At 41.8% G+C, this 21,283-nt stretch overlaps 1 protein-coding gene across 1 annotated transcript in view; it reads right to left on the reverse strand.

The window, feature by feature from the left end:
• LOC143808728 (cytochrome P450 2K4-like) overlaps positions 1-20,704 on the reverse strand; it is a 111,853-nt gene extending 91,149 nt beyond the window's left edge. Inside the window, exons 1-3 of the mRNA XM_077291670.1 lie at positions 20,513-20,704; positions 9,273-9,435; positions 3,997-4,146 (exon numbers count right to left, since the gene is read on the reverse strand). Coding sequence (XP_077147785.1) covers positions 3,997-4,146; positions 9,273-9,435; positions 20,513-20,686 — 487 coding nt within the window. The 5' untranslated portion in view covers positions 20,687-20,704. The remainder of the gene's footprint in view (positions 1-3,996; positions 4,147-9,272; positions 9,436-20,512) is intronic.
• Positions 20,705-21,283: the final 579 nt, after the last annotated feature.

A 21,283-nucleotide genomic window follows, 5' to 3' on the forward strand; every position in this document is an offset into this window, starting at 1 on the left:
CCCTAGAAAGGGCAGCTAGATGGCTAATGGCAATTATTTATTTAACATTCTAGTGAAAAACAGACACCAATCCAGATAAATTACCCACAAAGGACAGTATTCCTACAGGATGGGGTGCACAGCACACAAAGCAGCTTAAAGGACAGTACTCCCACATGTGGGGGTGTGCAGAGTACACAGCGGCTCCAAGGAAAGTAACCCCACCGCTGTAGTGTAGGTACTGGGGGGCATAGTGGTCCGTCGCCCCGGGCCCTGTCACATGAAGGGGCCCACCGGGAGCCAGGGCGGGGCCACATCTGTGAGGAGGCAGAACACAGCATAGGAGCAGAGCAGTATAATGTCTGCTCCATCTGACGGAGACTCTGCAGGCTGCTAGCACAGTGGCCGGCTGCAGTCTCCCTCCTGCAGTGAATGGTGTTGCCTGTCTGACCTGATGATGATGCTTTTCCCCAGCTGTAACTTTTCTTTACAATGTGCATGCTGGGATTGGCTCAAGCACGCTGGGTCCTAGTGCCCACCTTTAATTTCACTTAGACACTTCCTGGTCCTGCCTGCAAACTTCATCAGTAAGTGGGGATGGAACTTATTAGGTTTACTAAATTCAGGTATGTCACTGTGAGGTGAATGTGAGACCATTGGGGTATTGTGGGGGCTGAAAGTGTGTGAGGGGGACAGGGTACTGGGGGGTGAATGTGAGACCATGGGGGTATTGTGGGGGCTGAAAGTGTGTGAGGGGGACAGGGTACTGGGGGGTGAATGTGAGACCATGGGGGTATTGTGGGGGAGGGGAGACAGGGCACTGGGGGTGAATGTGAGACCATGGGGGTGTTGTGGGGGCTGAAAGTGGTTGAGGTGGGACAGGGCACTGAGGGGGTGGATGTGAGATGATGGGGGGTATTGTTGGGGCTAAAGTGGGGGAAGGGAATAGGGCACTGGAGGCTGAATATTATAATGCTTTGTTATGATATTATATCCATCACATGTAAAATTTGCTGTCTGGGGAGGCTGGAGATGAGGGGGCAGGGGGCTTTTGATACATACCACCTGGGTCTTTTATGGAAATTAGTATAAGAAGCCTCCATACTGTAACCAAGAGCTGCATCCCACTTACAGCACTACTCCAGTATTTTTTTTTATTTCACCTCTGGAGTAGTGCTGAAAATCCAAGTCCCCTGCTCCCTGTCTGATGAGTACCTTCTGGCATTTTCATCTGTTTTTGTCTTCGCTCGGCTCTGTCTCCTGCAGTTTGTGACCTGTCCGCGGCTCCAGTGTTTCATGGAGCAGCGCAGAGGTCACTAATCAGTGTGAGTCTGTGGGAGCCTCGTTCTGGCCTCTTTCTCACTCTCATAGTCTTACATTGAGCGCTTGTGACATAGCTTCTCACTTCTGGCCAGTCAGAAGCTGCACTCACAAGTTAGAGCCGCGGCACTGCAGCAGTGCCACCAAATAGTGACTACGCCGGAGGATGAGTATATGACGATGGCAGGGGACTTGCACTTAAAACACCACTCCAGCGGTGGAAAAAAAAACTCTCCTAGAGTGGTGCTTTAATAATTTATTAATAAGAAATTTATTACTATAAAGTTGATTAAGGCTTGGAATAAATGTCTGCAGTCACTTTAAGTAACTGCAGACTGCCAAATCATGACAGGGAGCTGCAGGCCCATCATACTATGTATAGGGGAGCTGCGGGCCCATCATACTATGTATAGGGGAGCTGCGGGCCCATCATACTATGTATAGGGGAGCTGCGGGCCCATCATACTATGTATAGGGGAGCTGCGGGCCCGTCATACTATGTATAGGGGAGCTGCGGGCCCATCATACTATGTATAGGGGAGCTGCGGGCCCATCATACTATGTATAGGGGAGCTGCGGGCCCATCATACTATGTATAGGGGAGCTGCGGGCCCATCATACTATGTATAGGGGAGCTGCGGGCCCATCATACTATGTATAGGGGAGCTGCGGGCCCATCATACTATGTATAGGGGAGCTGCGGGCCCATCATACTGTGTTTATTCCCAAAGTCCTATTTACTGTAGTAGAGGCTAAAGTCACTTCGACAATACATCAAAAACATATTCTGATATGGTAGGTGCCACAAAAGAAAAGAAGTGATAAAGGGTACAATTAAAAATTATATATTTCTTATAAATAGTTAAAAGTTTGTATATTTATACACAACAAAAAAGGGGGGAAAAAGAACCTCCAAATACAGGGCGAGATTTCCAGGCACAAATCCAACAAATTGTGTAACTGTAAATATTCAAACCTCAATACAGCTGAAATTTGTAGTTACAACAAATAGATAAAGTGCACAGTGACAATAAATGTAAACGCAGGAAAAGACGACTGGAATATTAATATGTTGCGGTTTACTATATTCCCTAAAACAGAGAGGCAGATGGAGGTATGCCCAGCAATGCAAAGCTTATTGCTATTCGAACTGGGGAGTGATACAACCACTACACCGCCTATACAGCGCCTGAGAAGTCAAAAGGGAATGAAAGAAATACACTGCAATAAGTCAATTACCTGCTATGCAGCTGTTAATGTAGCAAATCCGGGCGCTATGTGTGGAGTGTTGGTGCTGCTCCCCAGCGCCCGACGAGCGCCGTTTCGCAATAGCTTCATCAAAAGGGGCGTGGACGGGTTAGGAAGGTGCTTGGGGTAATTTTATACTGTTTACGCTATGGTGCTGAGCTCTGGAAGTCTCCAAGGAGTTCGTATCAGGGCGCGCTTACAGGGTCGTCCCACCTTACCAATGGGACTTCCAAAATTGCGCATCGTGACACACAGTGGAACGCACTGCGGTCAGGTGGGTCTGCGCTTCCAGAAGTCAGAGGGGGTGTACGAAACCTGCGCGTGCGCAATGATCTCCTGGACACAGCGATAATGGAATTAAGAAGAAGAGGAAACATACAGAACTTGGGTGTGCGCAATGATCTCCTGGACATGGCGATAAGGGAATTAAGAAGAAGAGGAAACATACGGAACCTGCGTATGCGCAATGATCCCCTAGACATGGTGAGAAAGGAATTGGAAAGGAGAGGAGAACGAAGGTTTGACTGGAAGAGAACAGAGACAAAGGGAGAGTATGGGACTAAGGAATAAACATATTAGTAATATTATATGTGAATAATATTTTATGTGAATAACATGAAGTAAATAAATACTCAGCTTCTCTTCACTTTCCTGCCAAACGCTTCCTCTTGTGAAGTCAGCAATTGACTTCGGTGTCCGACAGGAGCGTATGACGTCACTGCCATTTGCCCGTCACATGCCGATGTCAGCTGCTAGCCTTTGATCGTATGGCGGCATGTATTGTTGCACATGTACCCGATACACTTCAGCTGGATGTGCTTCCAAGGATGTACATCCAGTTGAAGTCTCTGCTGACATCGGCATGCCCCTGGTCCTCTGGGCCAGGTGTCAGCAGTGACTGCTGCGACTGTGGTCATTACGCCCCTGACAGAGAGGAAAACTGTAAATGAAAGAATGAAAAGATGCAGGGTACAAGCTATACTATGACCAAACATGGGATTGCTCCTCATATATACACATCACAGCTTATTCTGTAAAGTACGGTAATTTAAAACTATAGCTAGACTTTAAATCATGCTGCCTATAAGTATTTACTTGGTCAATAAATCAGAATGAGAAAAAATGAAGATCCTACAAATGGGACAGAATGTTTTAGTAACGTTAATATTGCAGGTGTCATTTATGGCTTTTCAATGCACTGAAATGCAAAGTTATCATAAAAGATTTTTTCTATTTATATAAAAAAATTGGTGTATTTTTTTTTCCCAAAACTGCCCCAGTCTTGTCTCCTTTTGATGATCACACCCATTCATTTTACTTGACAAATTTAATACTTACCATAGTGAAGTATGCCCTGGGGCGACCACTCTGAAATCTTCCTTCTGCTACAAAAAAGTATTCTATAAATCTTTTTAATAAACTTAATATTTGTTTATTTATACTACAAACCTTTAAAATTTTTAATGTTCTTTATTAAGTGTGAACACTCCTCAGTTATTTTCTCCTCTAGGCTCCTCTTGCCCATCCCGAGGTCTCGTAGAGTGGAAATGGTGAATCTTCTCATGATCCTCCAGTTTTCACCATGAGAAAAACTTAGACCTGGAGAACAAAGGAGCCATCAGATTTCACTTTGGAATTAACTCAACTCGCCGTGTTTGGAGGAAGAAAAATGCTGCCTATGACCCCACGAACAATATCCCCATTGTCAAGCACGAACAGGCAAACATTATGTTTTGTGGTGTTTATCTGCTAAGGGCAAAGGACTACTTCACTGCAGCAGTGGGAGAATGGATGGAGTCATGTTCCATAAAATTCTGAGTGACTGCCTCCTTCCCTCTGCCATGACATTAAAAATAAGTTGTGGCTGGGTCTTCCAGCAAGACAATGAACCAAAACCTACAGCCAAGGCAACAAAGAAGTGGCTCAAAAAGAAGCACATTAAGATCATGGAGTGGCCTAGCCAGTCTCCAGACCTCAATCCCATATAAAACCTATGGAGGACGTTGAAGCTCTGAGTTGCCAAGCGACAGCCTCTTCTTTTGTCAAAGAGATCACGTTTTTTTTTAAGTTAACCAGCTGAGATCAGATTTTTCTGATTCCAACTGTTATTATGGAGGTGCCCTTCCTCATCACTCCTTTTGCCGTTATAAATTCCAAGGTTAATGACTTTGTGATACTCCGTCGGGAGATGATTATGTTATATGTGTAGTAGTTTTTATGTGATTTGGTGCCTGCATAGGGTTTTGCTGGCATGTCGTGAAAATGTATTGAGAGTATTTATTGTGAGAAATTAGGGCTTCTATTGAACTTTTGGAAAGTTAAAGAGGTGGACACATCGGCACATGGAGGCAGCAAAAATAAAATAGTGTCCATCATGGTGTGGCAATTAAAATTATATTTAAGAAGAAAAGTAATTGCAGGATGTTTTTAAACAACATCTGGGTCAATTTTATTTTATTTTAATGAATTTTTTTCTGTTGTTAGACAAGTAGGTTTCATTAACAATTATAAACCGTGTACCTTTTATGGACTAAGCTATGTATTGTCTATTCCAGGCTGCAGAATAAATTTACTGAGAATCCATCAGTGATCCCATTCTGGTGGAAGACTATGCAACAGCAATGTTCCCTACCTAGGCTCCCCTTAGGGTATGTATGAACGGTCAGCATTGCATCAGGATTTGACGCAGGTAAAATCTGCAGCAGAGGTCACTGACAGGTCACTTGCATTTTTTATGCATTTTTACATGTGGATTTGTGTGTGATTTTGAAAACTAAATAAAGAAATAAGAAAAAAAAAAGATTCGTGATGTCATTTCTTGCCCAACCTCTTTTACATACTCCATTGAAGAATAATGTTTACACACACAGAGAGATAGATACATACAGTAGGTGGATGGATAGATAGATAGAAGATAATTGATAGATAGATAGACAGATAGATAGATAGATAGATAGATAGATAGATAGATAGATAGATAGAAGATAATTGATAGATGATAGATAGATAGATAGATAGATAGATAGATAGATAGATAGATAGATAGATAGATAGACAGATAGATAGATAGATAGAAGATAATTGATAGATAGATAGATAGATAGATAGATAGATAGATAGATAGATAGATAGATAGAAGATAATTGATAGATGATAGATAGATAGATAGATAGATAGATAGATAGATAGACAGATAGATAGATAGATAGAAGATAATTGATAGATAGATAGATAGATAGATAGATAGATAGATAGATAGATAGATAGATAGATAGAAGATAATTGATAGATGATAGATAGATAGATAGATAGATAGATAGATAGATAGATAGATAGATAGATAGATAGATAGATAGATCTATAGATAATACCAAGTCCGATGTTTAGTAATAAATATAATGGTAATAAAGAGTTAGGCCAGGATCACACATGCGAGAAACTCGGACGAGTCTCACATCTTAATACCCGACACTGCCTCCGGCACTAGGGAGTGGAGCGTGCTGTTGCATGTATTTCTATGTAGCCCAGTGATGGCGGCAGTGCCGGGTTTTAAGCTGCGAGACTCGTCTGAGTTTTTCGCATGTATGATCCCGGCCTTAAATAAAGACACACACACGAAATTTGAGTTAGACCGGGGTCACCCTTGCAAGAAACTCGCATGAGTCTCGCACCTCAATACCCGGCACTTGGGACCAGAGTGTGCGGCTGCATGTATTTCTATGTAGCTGAAGGCTCCGGTCCAAGTGCCGGCGGCAGTGCCGGGTATTGAGGTGAGAGACTCTTGCGAGTTTCTCGTAAGTGTGACCCCAGCCTTAAACGCAATATCTGTTTAATTAAAAAAAATGAAAAAAAATGGTGTGGGCTCGCACGCAATTTTCTGCGCCAGAGAGGGAAAGCCAGTGACTGGGGGCAGATGGTTGTAGCTTGGAAAGGGGTTAATACCCATGAAGCTTCCCAGTCTATGGATATCAGCCTGCAGCTGTATATATAGGCTTTACTGGTTAATAAATTAGGGGACCCCCAAAAAATGACGTGGGGTCCCCCTATAATTTATAGCCAGAAAGGCTACGCAGACAGCTGCGGGCTGAAATTCATGGCCTAGAAAGGGGCCATGGATATTGCCCCCCTAGCTGCAAATACCAGCCCGGAGCCGCCCCAGATATGTCGTCAATTCTGGCGCTTAGCCCCTCTCTTCCCACTCCCCTGTAGCGGTTGGATATGGGGTAATAAGGGGTTAATGTCAGCTTTGTAAGGTGACATTAAGCTGGCTTAGTAATGGAGAGGCATCAATAAGATACCTATCATTACTAATCATATAGTAGTGAAAGGGTTAATAAAACACACACACACACACACACACACACACACACACACACACATGCAGAATAAAGTATTTTAAAGAAATCAAACACCACACAGTTTTGACATCGTTATTGTTTTGGTAATCCAAGTGAAGCCATTGATCATCTGGAAAAAATGAAAAAAATAATAAACTAACAGTATACTCCTTGTGTCCAATGCAGTCCTTAATAATGAGTGTCCCACGATGAGTCCAGCTCTGCTACTTCTGGATACCTGATATCCAGACATAGCAGAGCCTGTAGATGATCACTGGAGATAACTCTCCAGCGATCACCTACACTGCAGTGTTCTCACAATCAGCTGATCAGCTGACCGTGAGAACCAGACTAGTGACTGATGAAAACCCCCGGTCACGTGCACGGCAGTTCTCACAGTAAGCCAAGTTATCGCGAGAACTGCAGTGGACGTGGACTTCCGGCGGTGGAACAGGAAACACCTTATTTAAATTAGGAGACATATGCAGTAAGCTTTACGCAGTTACTACACATGTGACTAATCATTAGATGCGGTTCTACTTCGTCTAATGATTATCTAAGGGTAATTTACAGTGTGGCGACGGAGCGTCTCCGCATTGTAAGACATGCTGCGTTCTAAAAAGACGAGCCGCATGTCCGTTTACTCGGGTCTGCCGCAGGCGTCTTTTAATGCATAGTGGAGACAGGATTTCAGGAAATCCCCTCCACTATGCTGTAACATCTGGATACTGCGGGTTCGATGCTTCGGCTCTACGCAGTGTCAAACATGCAGCATTGCCTGACCGTGGAAACACACCCTTAGTTCATTTGTGATCAGATGAAAGCTGAGCTGAACACTGAGATCATAAATCAGCCAAGAGGACATAAAATAAGGGTCAGTAATTCTCCTGTTCGGACCAGCTACATGATCGGATACTTAGCAAACTCATTCTGCAGCCAACAATGTCAAATCAGAGCAGCTTGAAGGTGATTGAAGGAAAATGATGCAAAAGTTTTAACGAAACCCAAATGCAAAAATGATTATTGACCAAAGTTGGCCAATTTGTTACCATATTTTCAGTTAGCCATTAAAAGGCATCAACCACTGAGGACTCTCAATTCTAAATATTTTTCTACTGGCCAAAAATGCATGCATTTAAAGGGAATCTGTCAGGTGATTTAAGATGTCCAAATCGCGGGCTGTATAAATCGCAAAGAAATTTGAAGATCCATGTGTATACATGAGTAATAGACCTGTCAATAACCTTTAGCAGTGTTGAGAAGAGCCAGACGAGGGCACAGTCAGATGAGTCTTATCTCTGGCTATGGTCCAATGATCTTGAAATAATTTTTACCCTGAATAACTAGATCGGTTCCCTTTAAGTGAAAAAAAAAATTCCCTAAAGGTTTTCATATGAAAAATCATAGAGGACCAGACCCACTGGATCCCCATCAATTAGCAGAACAAGAGGGAAATAGTGACATCTGGAGCTCTGGTGCTCTTTAAGGGTTGAGCTGTAGTACCAAACACATCTGCTCCAGGTTCTGCAGGGGTGTTGACTCTTCAGTAATTTCCACTGCCTCCTTGTTTAGTGGAACATAGAGGTCCCATAGTTCAAGCCCCTACTAATAAAATATTGATAGCCTATTATCTTGAACTTGGACTCTTACATTATCCCCTGTTCCTTTACTTATGGCTTTTTTCCTGACATACTCTATTTCTTTTCATTTTTTTAACCCAGTTGGGACCTACCCCTACATTTCGTTATCCCTTACATTTTCTCTTGTCACAAGGTCAGTACATTGTTTTAACACCTTGATCAATTTACCTGAGCTATCTGAATATATATAACCTCTGCATAATGTATGCGATTCTTTTGCGTTTTTCCTGCTGCTCCTGCATATATGTGATGGTATTTTTCAGAGATAGTGTATAATTGTATATCTTTTGCACTACACCAGATAATTGTATATAATACTGTATATAGTGTCTATATTTCTGTCTACTGGGATTTATTGATTTGACATGGAGTTCCTGATTTTGATTTATGTGTATGCTCACGTATATATGTACAGCATATTAAATTATGTATTTATTTTTTCAGTGAGGTTTTGACAAAGACCGCCCCTAATGGAAATGTTAACCTTATTGTCCACAACTACTACAGCATATATCAGGGGCCCCCGGTGATGTTTATACGCATGAATAAGGAAATACTATTTTTTGCATAATCTTCAAACTACTTGAGTGTGGCTGATTCTCTTTTTGATTTCCAGAGGACAAGTCGTCAATGCAAAATTCTGGAAGGTCCCTTTGAGTTTTTAACAGTCATTAACTGATAATAAAGTATGATGGTAAAGTATGAAGAAGTCATAGTATAGGATACTTTTTCCTTGTTACTATCTTACCCATTCCATTATCCATTTTCTGAAATATTGGAACTTTAGGTCGTTCTTCAAAATCTTCAGCATGCGTTATCAGGGCATCTTTAACAGCATCATATCCAGCTAACACCACCATCTTCGTCGTGCCCATCTGAATACTAAACACCGGACCATAGACCTTTGAGAGCTTCAAAAAGGCAATCATAGTAAAATAAATACTAGATAACTTCATTATGTTGAATTCCTGATATGAGACACAGCAGGCCATGAAGACGTGACTATTATATATATTTATATGGTGGCTGCCAAACACATAGTGTATGAGAGATATGTATCACAGATGTGGATGTCCTCTGTGATGTAAACCTGGAGTAATGCTCTAGTACATAAAGTACAAAGAGGGGTTAATTGGCCATGAGAGGGTTAGTTTTAACCCCTTAACGACCAGAGATATTTTTGGTTTTGCATTTTCGTTTTTTGCTATCCTTCTTCCCAGAGTCATAAGTTTTTTATTTTGGGGTGAAAATGGCCATGTGATGGCTTGTTTTTTGCGGAACGAGTTGTAATTTTGAAATACACCATTAGTTTTACCATGTCATGTACTTGACAACAGGAATAAAATTCCAAGCGCGGTGAAATTGCAAAAACAGTGCAATCCCACTGGGTTTTTTTCACCATGTTCACTAAATGCTAAAACTAACCTGACATTATGATTCTCCAGGTGATTACAAGTTAATAAACACTAAACATGAATTATTTAAGTGGTGAAGAAAAATCCCAAGTTTATAAAAAAAAAATCAATTGCCCCATTTTCTGATACCCATAGCATCTCCATTTTTCATGATCTCGGGTTGAGTAAGGGCTTATTTTTTGTGTGCCGTGCTGACGGGCAGATACTATATTTTGATCGCCTGTTATTGCATTTTAATGCAAAGTTGCGGTGACCAAAAATCGTGATTCTGGCATTTTGCGTTTTTTTCTCATTTCGCCGTTTAGCAATAGGGTTATTTTTTTATATTGATAGATCGGGCGATTTTGAACTCAGCGATGCCAAATATGTGTAAGTTTGATTTTTTTATTGTTTTATTTTGAATGGGGCAAAAGGGGGATGATTTGAACTTTCATATTTAAAAAAAATATATATATATATTTTGTAAAACTTTTTTTTATTTTTTGCATGCTTCAATAGTCTCCCAGGGTGGTCCAGAAGCTGCACTTGTCTGATCGGCTCTGATACATACAGGCGATGATCAGATCACCTGTATGTAGAATTGCTGACTTACTATGAGGGCCGACTACCTGTTGTCAAGTCAACCCATCGGTGACCCATGATCATGTGATGGGGGTCACCAATGGGCGTATTTCCTGAAGCGAATGCTAAATGCTGCTGTCAGAGTTTGAGAGTGGCATTTAACGGGTTAATAGCCATAGGTGGATTGCGATTTCCCAGCTGACATGTGCTGGGAAAGATGTGGGCTCACCTACGGAGCCCACAACAAAGTGAGGGAGTCCGACATCCGCACACATTAACACCCGATGTTGGAAAGGGGTTAATGTGTGCAGCTGAATTTGGTTGGACAGCTTTTCACAATATTAAAACCCCTGGTGTGGTTCTCATTGTAAAATGGGGCCTGTTTGTCTCACACATGTTCAGTGTATAGAGGTGTGCGGATCTCTAGGATTATGTGCTGTTGCTAAAGGACTAAGAAGCTGAACTGTTACCCAAGTGGGCAAACCCCCAATATTGTATGGAATTTTTACTATGTTTAATTTTGTGCAGAACAAAGGCTGTAGTTAAGTTTTCCTGTCATGTAGTTTATGAGGAGTGAAATAAACCAGCATAACTGTTAAAGAAATGGTTCCCGAGATACCTCATTCCACTCCCAACTGAGTAGTATTGGGAGGGAATAAGTATTCCTTGCTGATTTTGCCCACTGACAAAGACATGAACAGTCTATAATTTTAAGGGTAGGTTAATATTAACATTGAGAGATAGAATATCAAAAATAAAATCCAGAAAATCACACTTTATAGATTATATAAATGTATTTGTATTTTGCAGTTATAAATAAGTATCTGATCCCCTAGTAACCATTAAGAGTTCTGGCTCCTACAGACCAGTTAGACTCTCCTAATCAACTTCTTACCTGCATCAAAGACAGCTGTCTTACTGTACATAGTCACCTTTATAATACACTCCTGTCCTCAGACTCAATTAATCAGTCAGACTCTAACCTCTACAATATGGGCAAGAACAAACAGCTTTAAAAGGACAAGATCAAAGACCTGCTCAAAGCTGGAAAGGGCTACAAAACCATAAGTAATACGCTGGGTGAGAAGGAGACAACTGTTGGTGCAATAGTGAGAAAATGGAAGAAATGCAAAATGACTGTCAATCAGCATCGATCTGGAGCACCATGCAAAATCTCACCTCGTGAGGTATGCTTGATCATGAGGAAGACGAGAGATCAGCCTAAAACTATGCAAAGGGAGCTTGTTAATGATCTCAAGGCAGCTGGGACCACAGTCACCAAGAAAACCAATGGTAACACATTACACCATAAATGTTTAAAATCCTGCAGTGCCCGCAAGGTCCCCTGTAATAATCCTGGTGGTTAGGAGCACCCGAAATGACCTGATGGTTAAAATGGAAAAACCTGGGACAAGCTCTGAAGACGTGGTAACTCTACTGACCGCAATCCCTAATCCTATCACACACACTAGAAATAGCCTCCCTAGACGCCTCTTCACAGCCTAAGAGCTAACTACCCCTAAAGATAGAAATAGTAGCCTACCTTGCCTCAGAGAAATTCCCCAAAGTAAAGGTAGCCCCCCACAAATATTGACTGTGAGTTAAGAGGAAGTAACAAACACAGGAATGAAACAGATTTTAGCAAAGGAGGCCGAATCTTCTCTAGACAGACAGAGGATAGGAAAGGGAACTATGCGGTCAGTATTAAAAACTACAAAAACCATGCAGAGTGTGCAAAAAGACCTCCACACCGACTCACGGTGTGGAGGTGCAGCTCTGCAACCCCAGAGCTTCCAGCTAGCAAGTAAATATCATAATAGCAAGCTGGAAAAAAACATAGCATGCACTAAGAAATATATTCAAAAAACCAATGAACAGCAAATGGACTAGCAAGGACTTAGCTTCTGCTGGAGTAGACAGGTCATCAGAGAAATCCAAGAGAGATCTGAACCAGTACTGAGACATTGACAGCTGGCATGAATTAACGACCTGGGCAGAGTTAAATAGGGAAGCCAGCAGCAGCAATAAATGAGGCAGCTGAGAAAGCCAATCTCAGAGATCAGCAGTTCCACTTAAAGCCACCAGAGGGTGTCCAAGGACAGAACTCACCAAAGTACCATTCACGACCACAGGAGGGAGCCCGAGAACGGAATTCACAACAGTCCCCCTGCTCAAGAAGGCACATGTACAGGCCCATCTGAAGTTTACCAATGAACACATGGATGATTTTGTGAGTGATTGGGAGAAAGTGCTGAGGACAGATGAGACAAAAATTGAGGTCTTTGGCATTAACTCAACTCGTCTTGTTTGGAGGAAGAAAAACCCTGCCTTTGATCAAAGGAACTGTCAATCATGGAGGTGGAAACATTATGTTTTGGGGTGTTTCTCTGCTAAGGGCACAGGACTACTTCTCTGCATCAATGGGAGAATAGATGGAGCCATGTACCATAAAATCCTGTATGACAACCTCCTTCCCTCCTCCAGGACATTAAAAAGGGTCGTGGCTTGTTCTTCCAACAAGAAAATGACCAAAAACATACAGCCAAGGCAACAAAGGAGTGGCTCAAACAGAAGCACATTAAGGTCATGGAGTGGCTTAGCCAGTCTACAGACCTTAATCCAAGCGACAGCCTCAAAATGTTACTGATTTAGAGAAGATCTGCAAAGAGGAGTGGACCAAAATTCCTTCTGACATGTGCGCAAACCTCATCATCAACTACAAAAAACATCTGACTGCTGTGCTTGCCAACAAGGGTTTTTGCCACAAGTATTAAGTCTTGTTTGCCAGAGAGATCAAATACTTATTTCTCACTGCAAAATGCAAATAAATTTATATAATTTATACAGTGTAATTTTCTGGATTTTATTTTTGATATTCTATCTCTCAATGTTAAAATGAACCTACCCTTAAAATGATAGACTGTTCATGTTGTTTGTCAGTGGACAAACTTACAAATTCAGCAAGGGATCAAATACCTATTTCCCCCACTGTACATATATATATATATATATATATATATATATATATGTATATATATATATATATATATATATATATATATATATATATATATATAGAGTAAGGCATCAGGATCTTCCCGCTGCATGGGATATATCCCAAGCCTTATCTGCCTCTGCGGTCTCCCAGTCAGAGCGTTAGTCCCAGCATCTTGCTCAGGCTCACAGTGTTCGTTTGGTTACTGCTGGCTCTCCAGCCAAATCTATAGCAACGAGTGATAGGCAGCTGAAGCCCGAAGCTCTGGAGTCTAAGTCCAGAAATCACCTTACTGAGCATGTCTGTGAGGTGGCGTCTTCTCATTTATGGATGGATGTAAGCTGCACTGGTGATGTGGTAGTTCTGAATTGGTCCACGGGCACGTTCCTGTACGTCTGATTATGAGTCTAGTGTATATAAGGCTCTCAGAGGCGCTTGCAGGTGTGATAGTATAATTTATGTGTGGCTGTTGTCAGTGGATACTCTACCACTCTGTCTGCATGTGTTGTGTGTCTGCCTAGCCTAGGGACTGTACACATTGGCAGGAAGCTAGCGTCAGTGGGGGCAATTAGCCATTGGCTTAGCATCTGGTTACTACATGTATGCGGTAAGCACAGTAGAGTTCCAGAGTAAGTACAACCCTAGTCAGGGTATTATACAGAGCATCTGTTCCATTTCTGTGTGCGAGTGACACAGCTCAGTTGCAGAGCATCTCTTTGATTTCAGAGTGTGAGTGACACAGCTCAGTTGCAGAGCATCGCTTTCATTTCTGTGTGCGAGTGACACAACTCAGTTGCAGAGCATCTGTTCCGTTTCTGTGTGCGAGTGACATAGCTCAGTTGCTGAGCCATCTCTTTCATTTCTGTGTGCGAGTGACACAGCTCAGTTGCATAGCATTTGCTTCATTTCTGTGTGCGAGTGCAGTTCATGTGCTGCTCACATTGAGTGGCGTTCAACCCAGTGTGTACAGGTAATCGCTCGCTGTGTATTCCATCATTATTTACTAGCAGCAGTGTTCCATCTCTGCAAGGTGGACCCCGGGTTGCGATTGCGGTTTTTTATTTATTTTATTTAGCACAATCCGCCAACCCTAACAGTATACTAATGCCAGGGTCTGGCTAGAGATGGCAGATGAGCAGTAACTCCAGCAATTCAACAGCTGGTGAGCAAGTTGTCCTCACTTGAGCAGGCGGCTGCAGCTGTCAATTTGGCTTCTGTGGCAGATCAGGCAGTTAGCAAAGCAGCTTCTATGGTTTCTGCTGTGGTCCCTGTTCCCTCTGTGCCATGTTTTTTGCTGCCCAACAAATTTCCTGGGGAAAGCAAGGCCTGCAGAGGGTTCGTGAATCAGTGCTCTATCTATTTGGAGTTACTGGCTGCGCGATTCCCAACTGAATGAACCAAGGTGGGATTTGTGATTTCCTTCTCTTCAGGCAGAGCATTGGAGTGGACTGCACAGTTATGGGAAGGAGGTGACCAACTGATCCTTAATGCCTCTCATTTTTTGGGTGTCCTGAAAGAGTTCTTTTTGGGCCACAGGAAACCCATGATACCGCACTCCAACTCCTGGCATTAACTCAGGGTTCGTCCTTCGTTAGCCAATTTGCCATCCAATTCCATACTCTGGCTTCAAAGGTGGAGTGGCCTGATAAGGTTTTAATACCTGTCTTTTGGAAGGGTTCATATCAGGGATGCTTTGGCCACTAGAGAGATGCCCACCACTCTGGAGGTATTAACATCTGTGTCCTCTCACATAAATTTCCGGCATGTTGAATGGGGATTGGAGCGAGCTCAGAGTAGTTCTGGGATTCAGTTGGCTCTGAACTTTACCAAACCCATAATTGCCTCAACTCAGGCAGATGATCCTGTAGAGCCCATGGATGTCTCTTGAGCGGAATCTACCACCCACTCTGTACTATTTTTTGCCTGCAGGCAGTCTAGTCATTTTTCCAATGAATGTCCCAAGCATCAGAGACAATCACAGCATCTGGTGGCTTTAGGCAGAGGCTCACTAGTGCCAGCTGATGCGTCTTGCAAATTGGCCTTTGGGGTTTCTTTGTCATTTGGGTCGATAACTCTCAATGCTAGGGCTTGCGTGGACTCCGGAGCAGAGGGAAATTTCATGTCTGCTACCTTCTCCCAATGGCACGCATTCCCAGTAGTGATGCTTCCTAAGCCGATGTCCATCCGAGTGGCTATTGGGTCTATTTTACCCACCCCGATTTTCCATCAGACTACCTCTTACTCTCAATATGTCTCAAAGACATCAGGAGACAGTCTTGTTTCTTGTCATTCCTGAGGGTATGAATTAGATACTTCTGGGCATGCCTTGGCTGTGCAGCCATTCTCCCCAGATTGATTGGGTGACAGGGAGCATACAGGAATGTGGCAGTTTCTGTGAGACGCTGTGTCTTAAGTCCTAGGTGCCCCCAGGTGGTATTAAAAGGACCACTGAGCAGTTGCAGCAAAGGAGTGCTTTGGCCGAAGAGCAAGAGCACATCCACGCCTCCCAGCTTGTGGTGACTACCAAGCATGGCAAACGTCACCAGGGAGGGGATGTTAAGGGGGGTAATGTTAGGCCTTGGGATCTTCCCGCTGCATGGGATAGATCCAAAGCCTTATCTGCCTTTGCAGTCTCCCATTCAGATTCGGCCACTGTGGGTGCTGCTGAGCATAGACATCGGTCCCAATGTCTTGCTCAAGCTCACAGTGTTCGTTTGCTTACTGCTGGCTCTCCAGCCAAGTCTACAGCAATCAGTGATAGGCAGCTAAAGCCTGAAGCTCTGGAGTCTATGTCCAGAAGTTACCTTACTGAGCATGTCTGTAAGGTGGCATCTTCTTATTTGTAGATGGACATCAGCTACCCTGGTGATGTGGCAGCTCAGGATTAGTCCACGGACAAGGTCCTGTCCATCTGGACATGAGTCTAGTTTATAAAAGGCTCTCAGAGGCACATGCCGGTGTGCTAGTATCATTTATGCGTGGCGTTTTCCAGTGGATACTCTACTACTCTGTCTGCATGTGTTTTGTTCCTGTGTAGCCTTGGGACTGTATACATAGGCAGGCAACTAGCATCAGTGGGGGCAATTAGCTGTTGGCTTAGCAACTGGTTCCTACATGTGTGCAGTTAGCACAGTAGAGTTCCAGAGAGGGCACAACTCTAGTCAGGGTATTATACAGAGCATCTGTTCCATTTCTGTGTATGAGTGAAACAGCTCAGTTGCCGAGCATCTCTTTCGTTTCTGTGTGCAAGTGACATAGCTCAGTTGCAGAGCATCTGTTTCATTTCTGTGTGCGAGTTCAGTTCATGTGCTGTTCACATTGAGTGGTGTTCAACCCAGTGTGTATGGGTAATCATTTGCCGTGTATTCGATCATTATTCACTAGCAGCAGTTTTCCATCTCTGCACGGTGGACCCCGGGTTTTGATTATGCTTTATTATTTATTTTATTTAGCGCAATCCACCAATCTTAACATATATATTTTTTTCACCCTTTTATATCTCTAAAACAAATCCAGAAAAATTTTGGCCCACTATTTTGTTAGATAACAACAGAACAAATTGCCAAAAAAAATGGATTCTGCTGCTGACTAGGCTTCCCACAACATGATGACATTTGTCACTAAGCAGAGGTAAATTTACACTGTACAAGTATCATTCTTAAGAACGCTCGTTTCACAGCTCCATTCATCTTGTGAAATGATCATTAGAGTTGCACATATGATCATCATTTTCAGCAGCACATCATCCTGTGTTAAGACCTGCACTATTACACTTCTTTCACTGCACATCTGATGCTCGGTTGGCCTGTTTGAAGAGGCTATTAAACAACAGTCAATCAGCAAACAAGTAGCTGATCAGTAGGCCTTAAAGTGTTACATGTCAAGAAGTGTAAATGGACTTTAGCTCATATGCCATGTCATAATGTGCGTCACAGCCTAGAACTCAGGCAATGTCATTATGTGCATCACCCCTCAGATTATCAAGACTTCGTGAGGCCTTGTCAAAGTATCTTGAGGCTTAGTCAAGAGCAAGGTAGAGGTTAATTTTACACTTTTATTTACCCCTTTTATTACTCTCTAAGGAGTGGAGGGACCTCAGAGCATAACAAGAATCGATAAATGGAAAATTTGAATAAATATAAACAAATTTGATGCAAATTGAATTTGCTTGCTGAATTTGATTGAATCTGACAAAATCATATTTTGGCAAACTCACACATTTCTAGAATCAATCTCCAGCAGTTGTAACCTTCTTCTGCTATCTTGTTCATGTTGAAAAAATGGGAAAACCAAACTACGACCATTTACATAAGCCAAATTATTTTTTGTCTTACCTGTATTAAACATGACAAGCCTAAATGCTTTGTGCCTAAACTGTCATAATTACTAAAGCACATCATTTGGAGATTAAATTATAGTTTCAATTATGACCTTTAGCTTATTTATTTTTATGAGAAATGTGTAAAACTGAACTTTACCTGTAGTGCAACTTCGGGACAATTGAACATTTGTAAATAGGTTTCCTCTACTTAATTCACTTGATCACTTAGGAGGTAGCACAGATGAACAGTCTACAATGTCATGTAAAAGTTTGGGCACCCCTGGTCAAAGCTACAATTATTTTGAACAGTTAAGCAAACTGAAGATTAAATGATCTCTAAAAGCACTAAAGTAAAGATGACACATTTCCTTTGTATTTTAGGTTATGCATATATACTGTATACATATAGCAAAGTGTTTTCAAGTTGCCTTTCCTTAGTTTGAAATGGAATTAAGAAATAGAAATTAAGAGGAACAGTTGAGGTCCAGATAAGGTCTGGAAGACCAAGCAAAATATCAGTGAGAGATGCTTGTAAGATTCCTAGAGAGAAAAATTAGAACCCTCACTTGACTGCAAAAGACTTAGCAGAAAGGAAAGATTTAGCAGACTCTGGAGTTGTGGTACATTGTTCTAATGTTCAGAGATGCTTGTACAAATACAAATATGAACTTCATGGAAGAGTCATCAGAAGAAAACCTCTCCTGCATCCTCACCCTAAAATCCATAATGAAAAAAACATCTAAACAAGCCTGATGCATTTTGGAAACAAGCCCTGTATACCGATCAGGTTAAAATAGAACGCTTTTGGCCACAATGATCAAAGGTATGTGTGAAGAAAAAAGAAAACAATATAGAAGAATGTGGTCAAATTCTGCATTGCTGAATCATCGTAGTCCAAAGGTATTATTAAAAGTGGTTTTTATTCAACACATTTCTGAGTTTCAAAGAACTCCTTCATCTGGTACTCAGAAACTAGTTGAATAAAAACCACTTTTAATAATACCTTTGGACTACAATGATTGAGCAGCGCAGAATTTGACCACGTTCTCCTATATTGTATTCTCAACGGCCGGTCCTTCATGGATCTGCGGCAGCGAATCTTTCCAATGCTTGTCTTAAGCTACATCTGGTGAGGGCTATTACCATGGATTGACTACTTAATCTCGGATAAAACCTTATTGCGCTATTTCTCTCCAACAGTTTTTAATGAAGAAAAAAGGGCACAGAAGATTAGTTAAAGGACATGTCACCAACCATTAAGCATTGGGTTTTCATGTTTTGGAGTTGTGTTGCAGCTAGTGTTGAGCATTCCGATACCGCAAGTATTGGGTATCGGCCGATACTTGCGGCATCGGAATTCTGATACCGAGTTCCGATATTTTTGTGATATCGGAAATCGGAATCGGAAGTTCCCAGCGTATGGTTCCCAGGGTCTGGAGGAGAGGAGACTCTCCTTCAGGCCCTGGGATCCATATTCATGTAAAAAATAAAGAATTAAAATAAAAAATATGGATATACTCACCCGTCCGGCGGCCCCTGGACCTTACCGATGTAACCGGCAGCCTCAGTTTCTAAGAATGAGGAGTTTAGGACCTGCGATGATGTTACGGCTTGTGAATGGTCGCGTGAGCGGTCACATGAGTGGTCACGTGACCAATCACAAGCCGCGACGTCATCGAAGGTCCTAAACTCCTCATTCTTAGGAACGGAAGCTGCCGGTTACATCGGTAAGGTCCAGGGGCCACCGGACGGGTGAATATATCCATATTTTTTATTTTAATTCTTTATTTTTTACATGAATATGGATCCCAGGGCCTGAAGGAGAGTTTCCTCTCCTTCAGACCCTGGGAACCATCCAGGATAGCTTCCGATACTTGTGTCCCATTGACTTGTATTGGTATCGGGTATCGGTATCGGCGATATCCGATATTTTTCGGGTATCGGCTGATACTATCCGATACCGATACTTTCAAGTATCGGAAGGTATCGCTCAACACTAGTTGCAGCTAATGGCACAAGGAAATTTTCATGAGTAGAAGAAAGACTGGATTTAATGACATTTCAACAAATTATTGATGCAAACATAACATTATCTATAAAGAAAATCTGAAGGTTAAAAGATGAAATCCACAACAGACTACCACAAAAGGTGCAAGCTGAAGGTTTTACAATGGCCCTCGCAGTCAACTGATCTGACCATAAATAAAAGTATGTGGCTATACCTCAAAATAGCAGTGCATGCAAGACGACCCAGGAATCTCACAGAACTGGAAGAAATTTAAAAGGAAGATTGGATGAAAATCCCTCAAAAAAAGAAGTGAAAGACTCCTAGCTGGCTACAGATAGGATTTACAAGCTGTGGTGCTATCAAAAGGTGGTGCTACAAGATACTAACCATGTAGGGTGCCCAAACTTTTGCATTGGCCAATTTTCCATTTTGTACTTTAAGAAATGTAAAAGATGAAAAAAATATATATTTTTTTTGTCTAACATACAAAGGAAATGTGTCACCTTTAACTTTAGTCCTTTTAGAGATCATTTCATGTTCTGCTTGCTTAACTGTGCACAACAGTAGTTTTGACCAGGGGTGCCCCCAACCTTTACTTTCCACTTTAATATTGGCGAGCACTTCCAACAAATCCCTTAGTTACCTTGTTAGTTGTATAAAAAGTCATATAAAAAAGATTGTCACTTACCTTTAATAAAGTTTGATGAAGCCCCTTTAAGAACACAATATGCAGATTTCCAATCAGTGGCAGTTTTCTGGGTCCCGGAGGAAATGTTTTGTTCTTGTTATTCATCCAGTTGTATAAATAATGTATAATATAGAGAGTGAATAATGTTATTAACACAATAGCTATGACCTCCATTTGTAACTCTATCTGGATGAATTTACTCGGGATTTGAGATTGAAAAGGATTATAAATTAAGGACTATAAATAATTAAAAGAGGTCAAAGTTTGAGCCATTAGTAAACATTTTGAAATCTGTTTTGAGATAGAAAGAGAGCAAACACTGATGCCAAAGGTTGAGTTCAACTAGAACTACCATAGCGGGGTGGTAATGGAATTGTATAAGACTACACAAGGCTGCTTTCTTACACAAAAATATGCCACCCATGCCCACAGGTTGTGGTTAGTATTACAGATTAACCAAAATAAAATTGTTATAAACGTGATATTCAAATTTAAAATTATACTGCTATACACTGCCAAAATAGTGAAGGATTTTAAGGGGTTATCCAACATGAAACAAAAAAATGACAGATGCAAGTGACTAGTAAAAAATGCAAAATTGTGTAGACTTATGTTCTCTAACTCACATAGCTTCCGCAAAAAAAATATTTTTTTTCTCCATGCACATAACCAGGGCTGCCACTAGGAATTTCGTGTCCCCATACTGGTAAAATATTCGGAGCCCCCTTGAGACTCCACTCAGACTGCACCCCAGCCTCCACCCCTCGAACT

The sequence above is a fragment of the Ranitomeya variabilis genome, chromosome 2, assembly GCF_051348905.1.
Source record: "Ranitomeya variabilis isolate aRanVar5 chromosome 2, aRanVar5.hap1, whole genome shotgun sequence".
NCBI classification, from domain to species: domain Eukaryota; kingdom Metazoa; phylum Chordata; class Amphibia; order Anura; family Dendrobatidae; genus Ranitomeya; species Ranitomeya variabilis.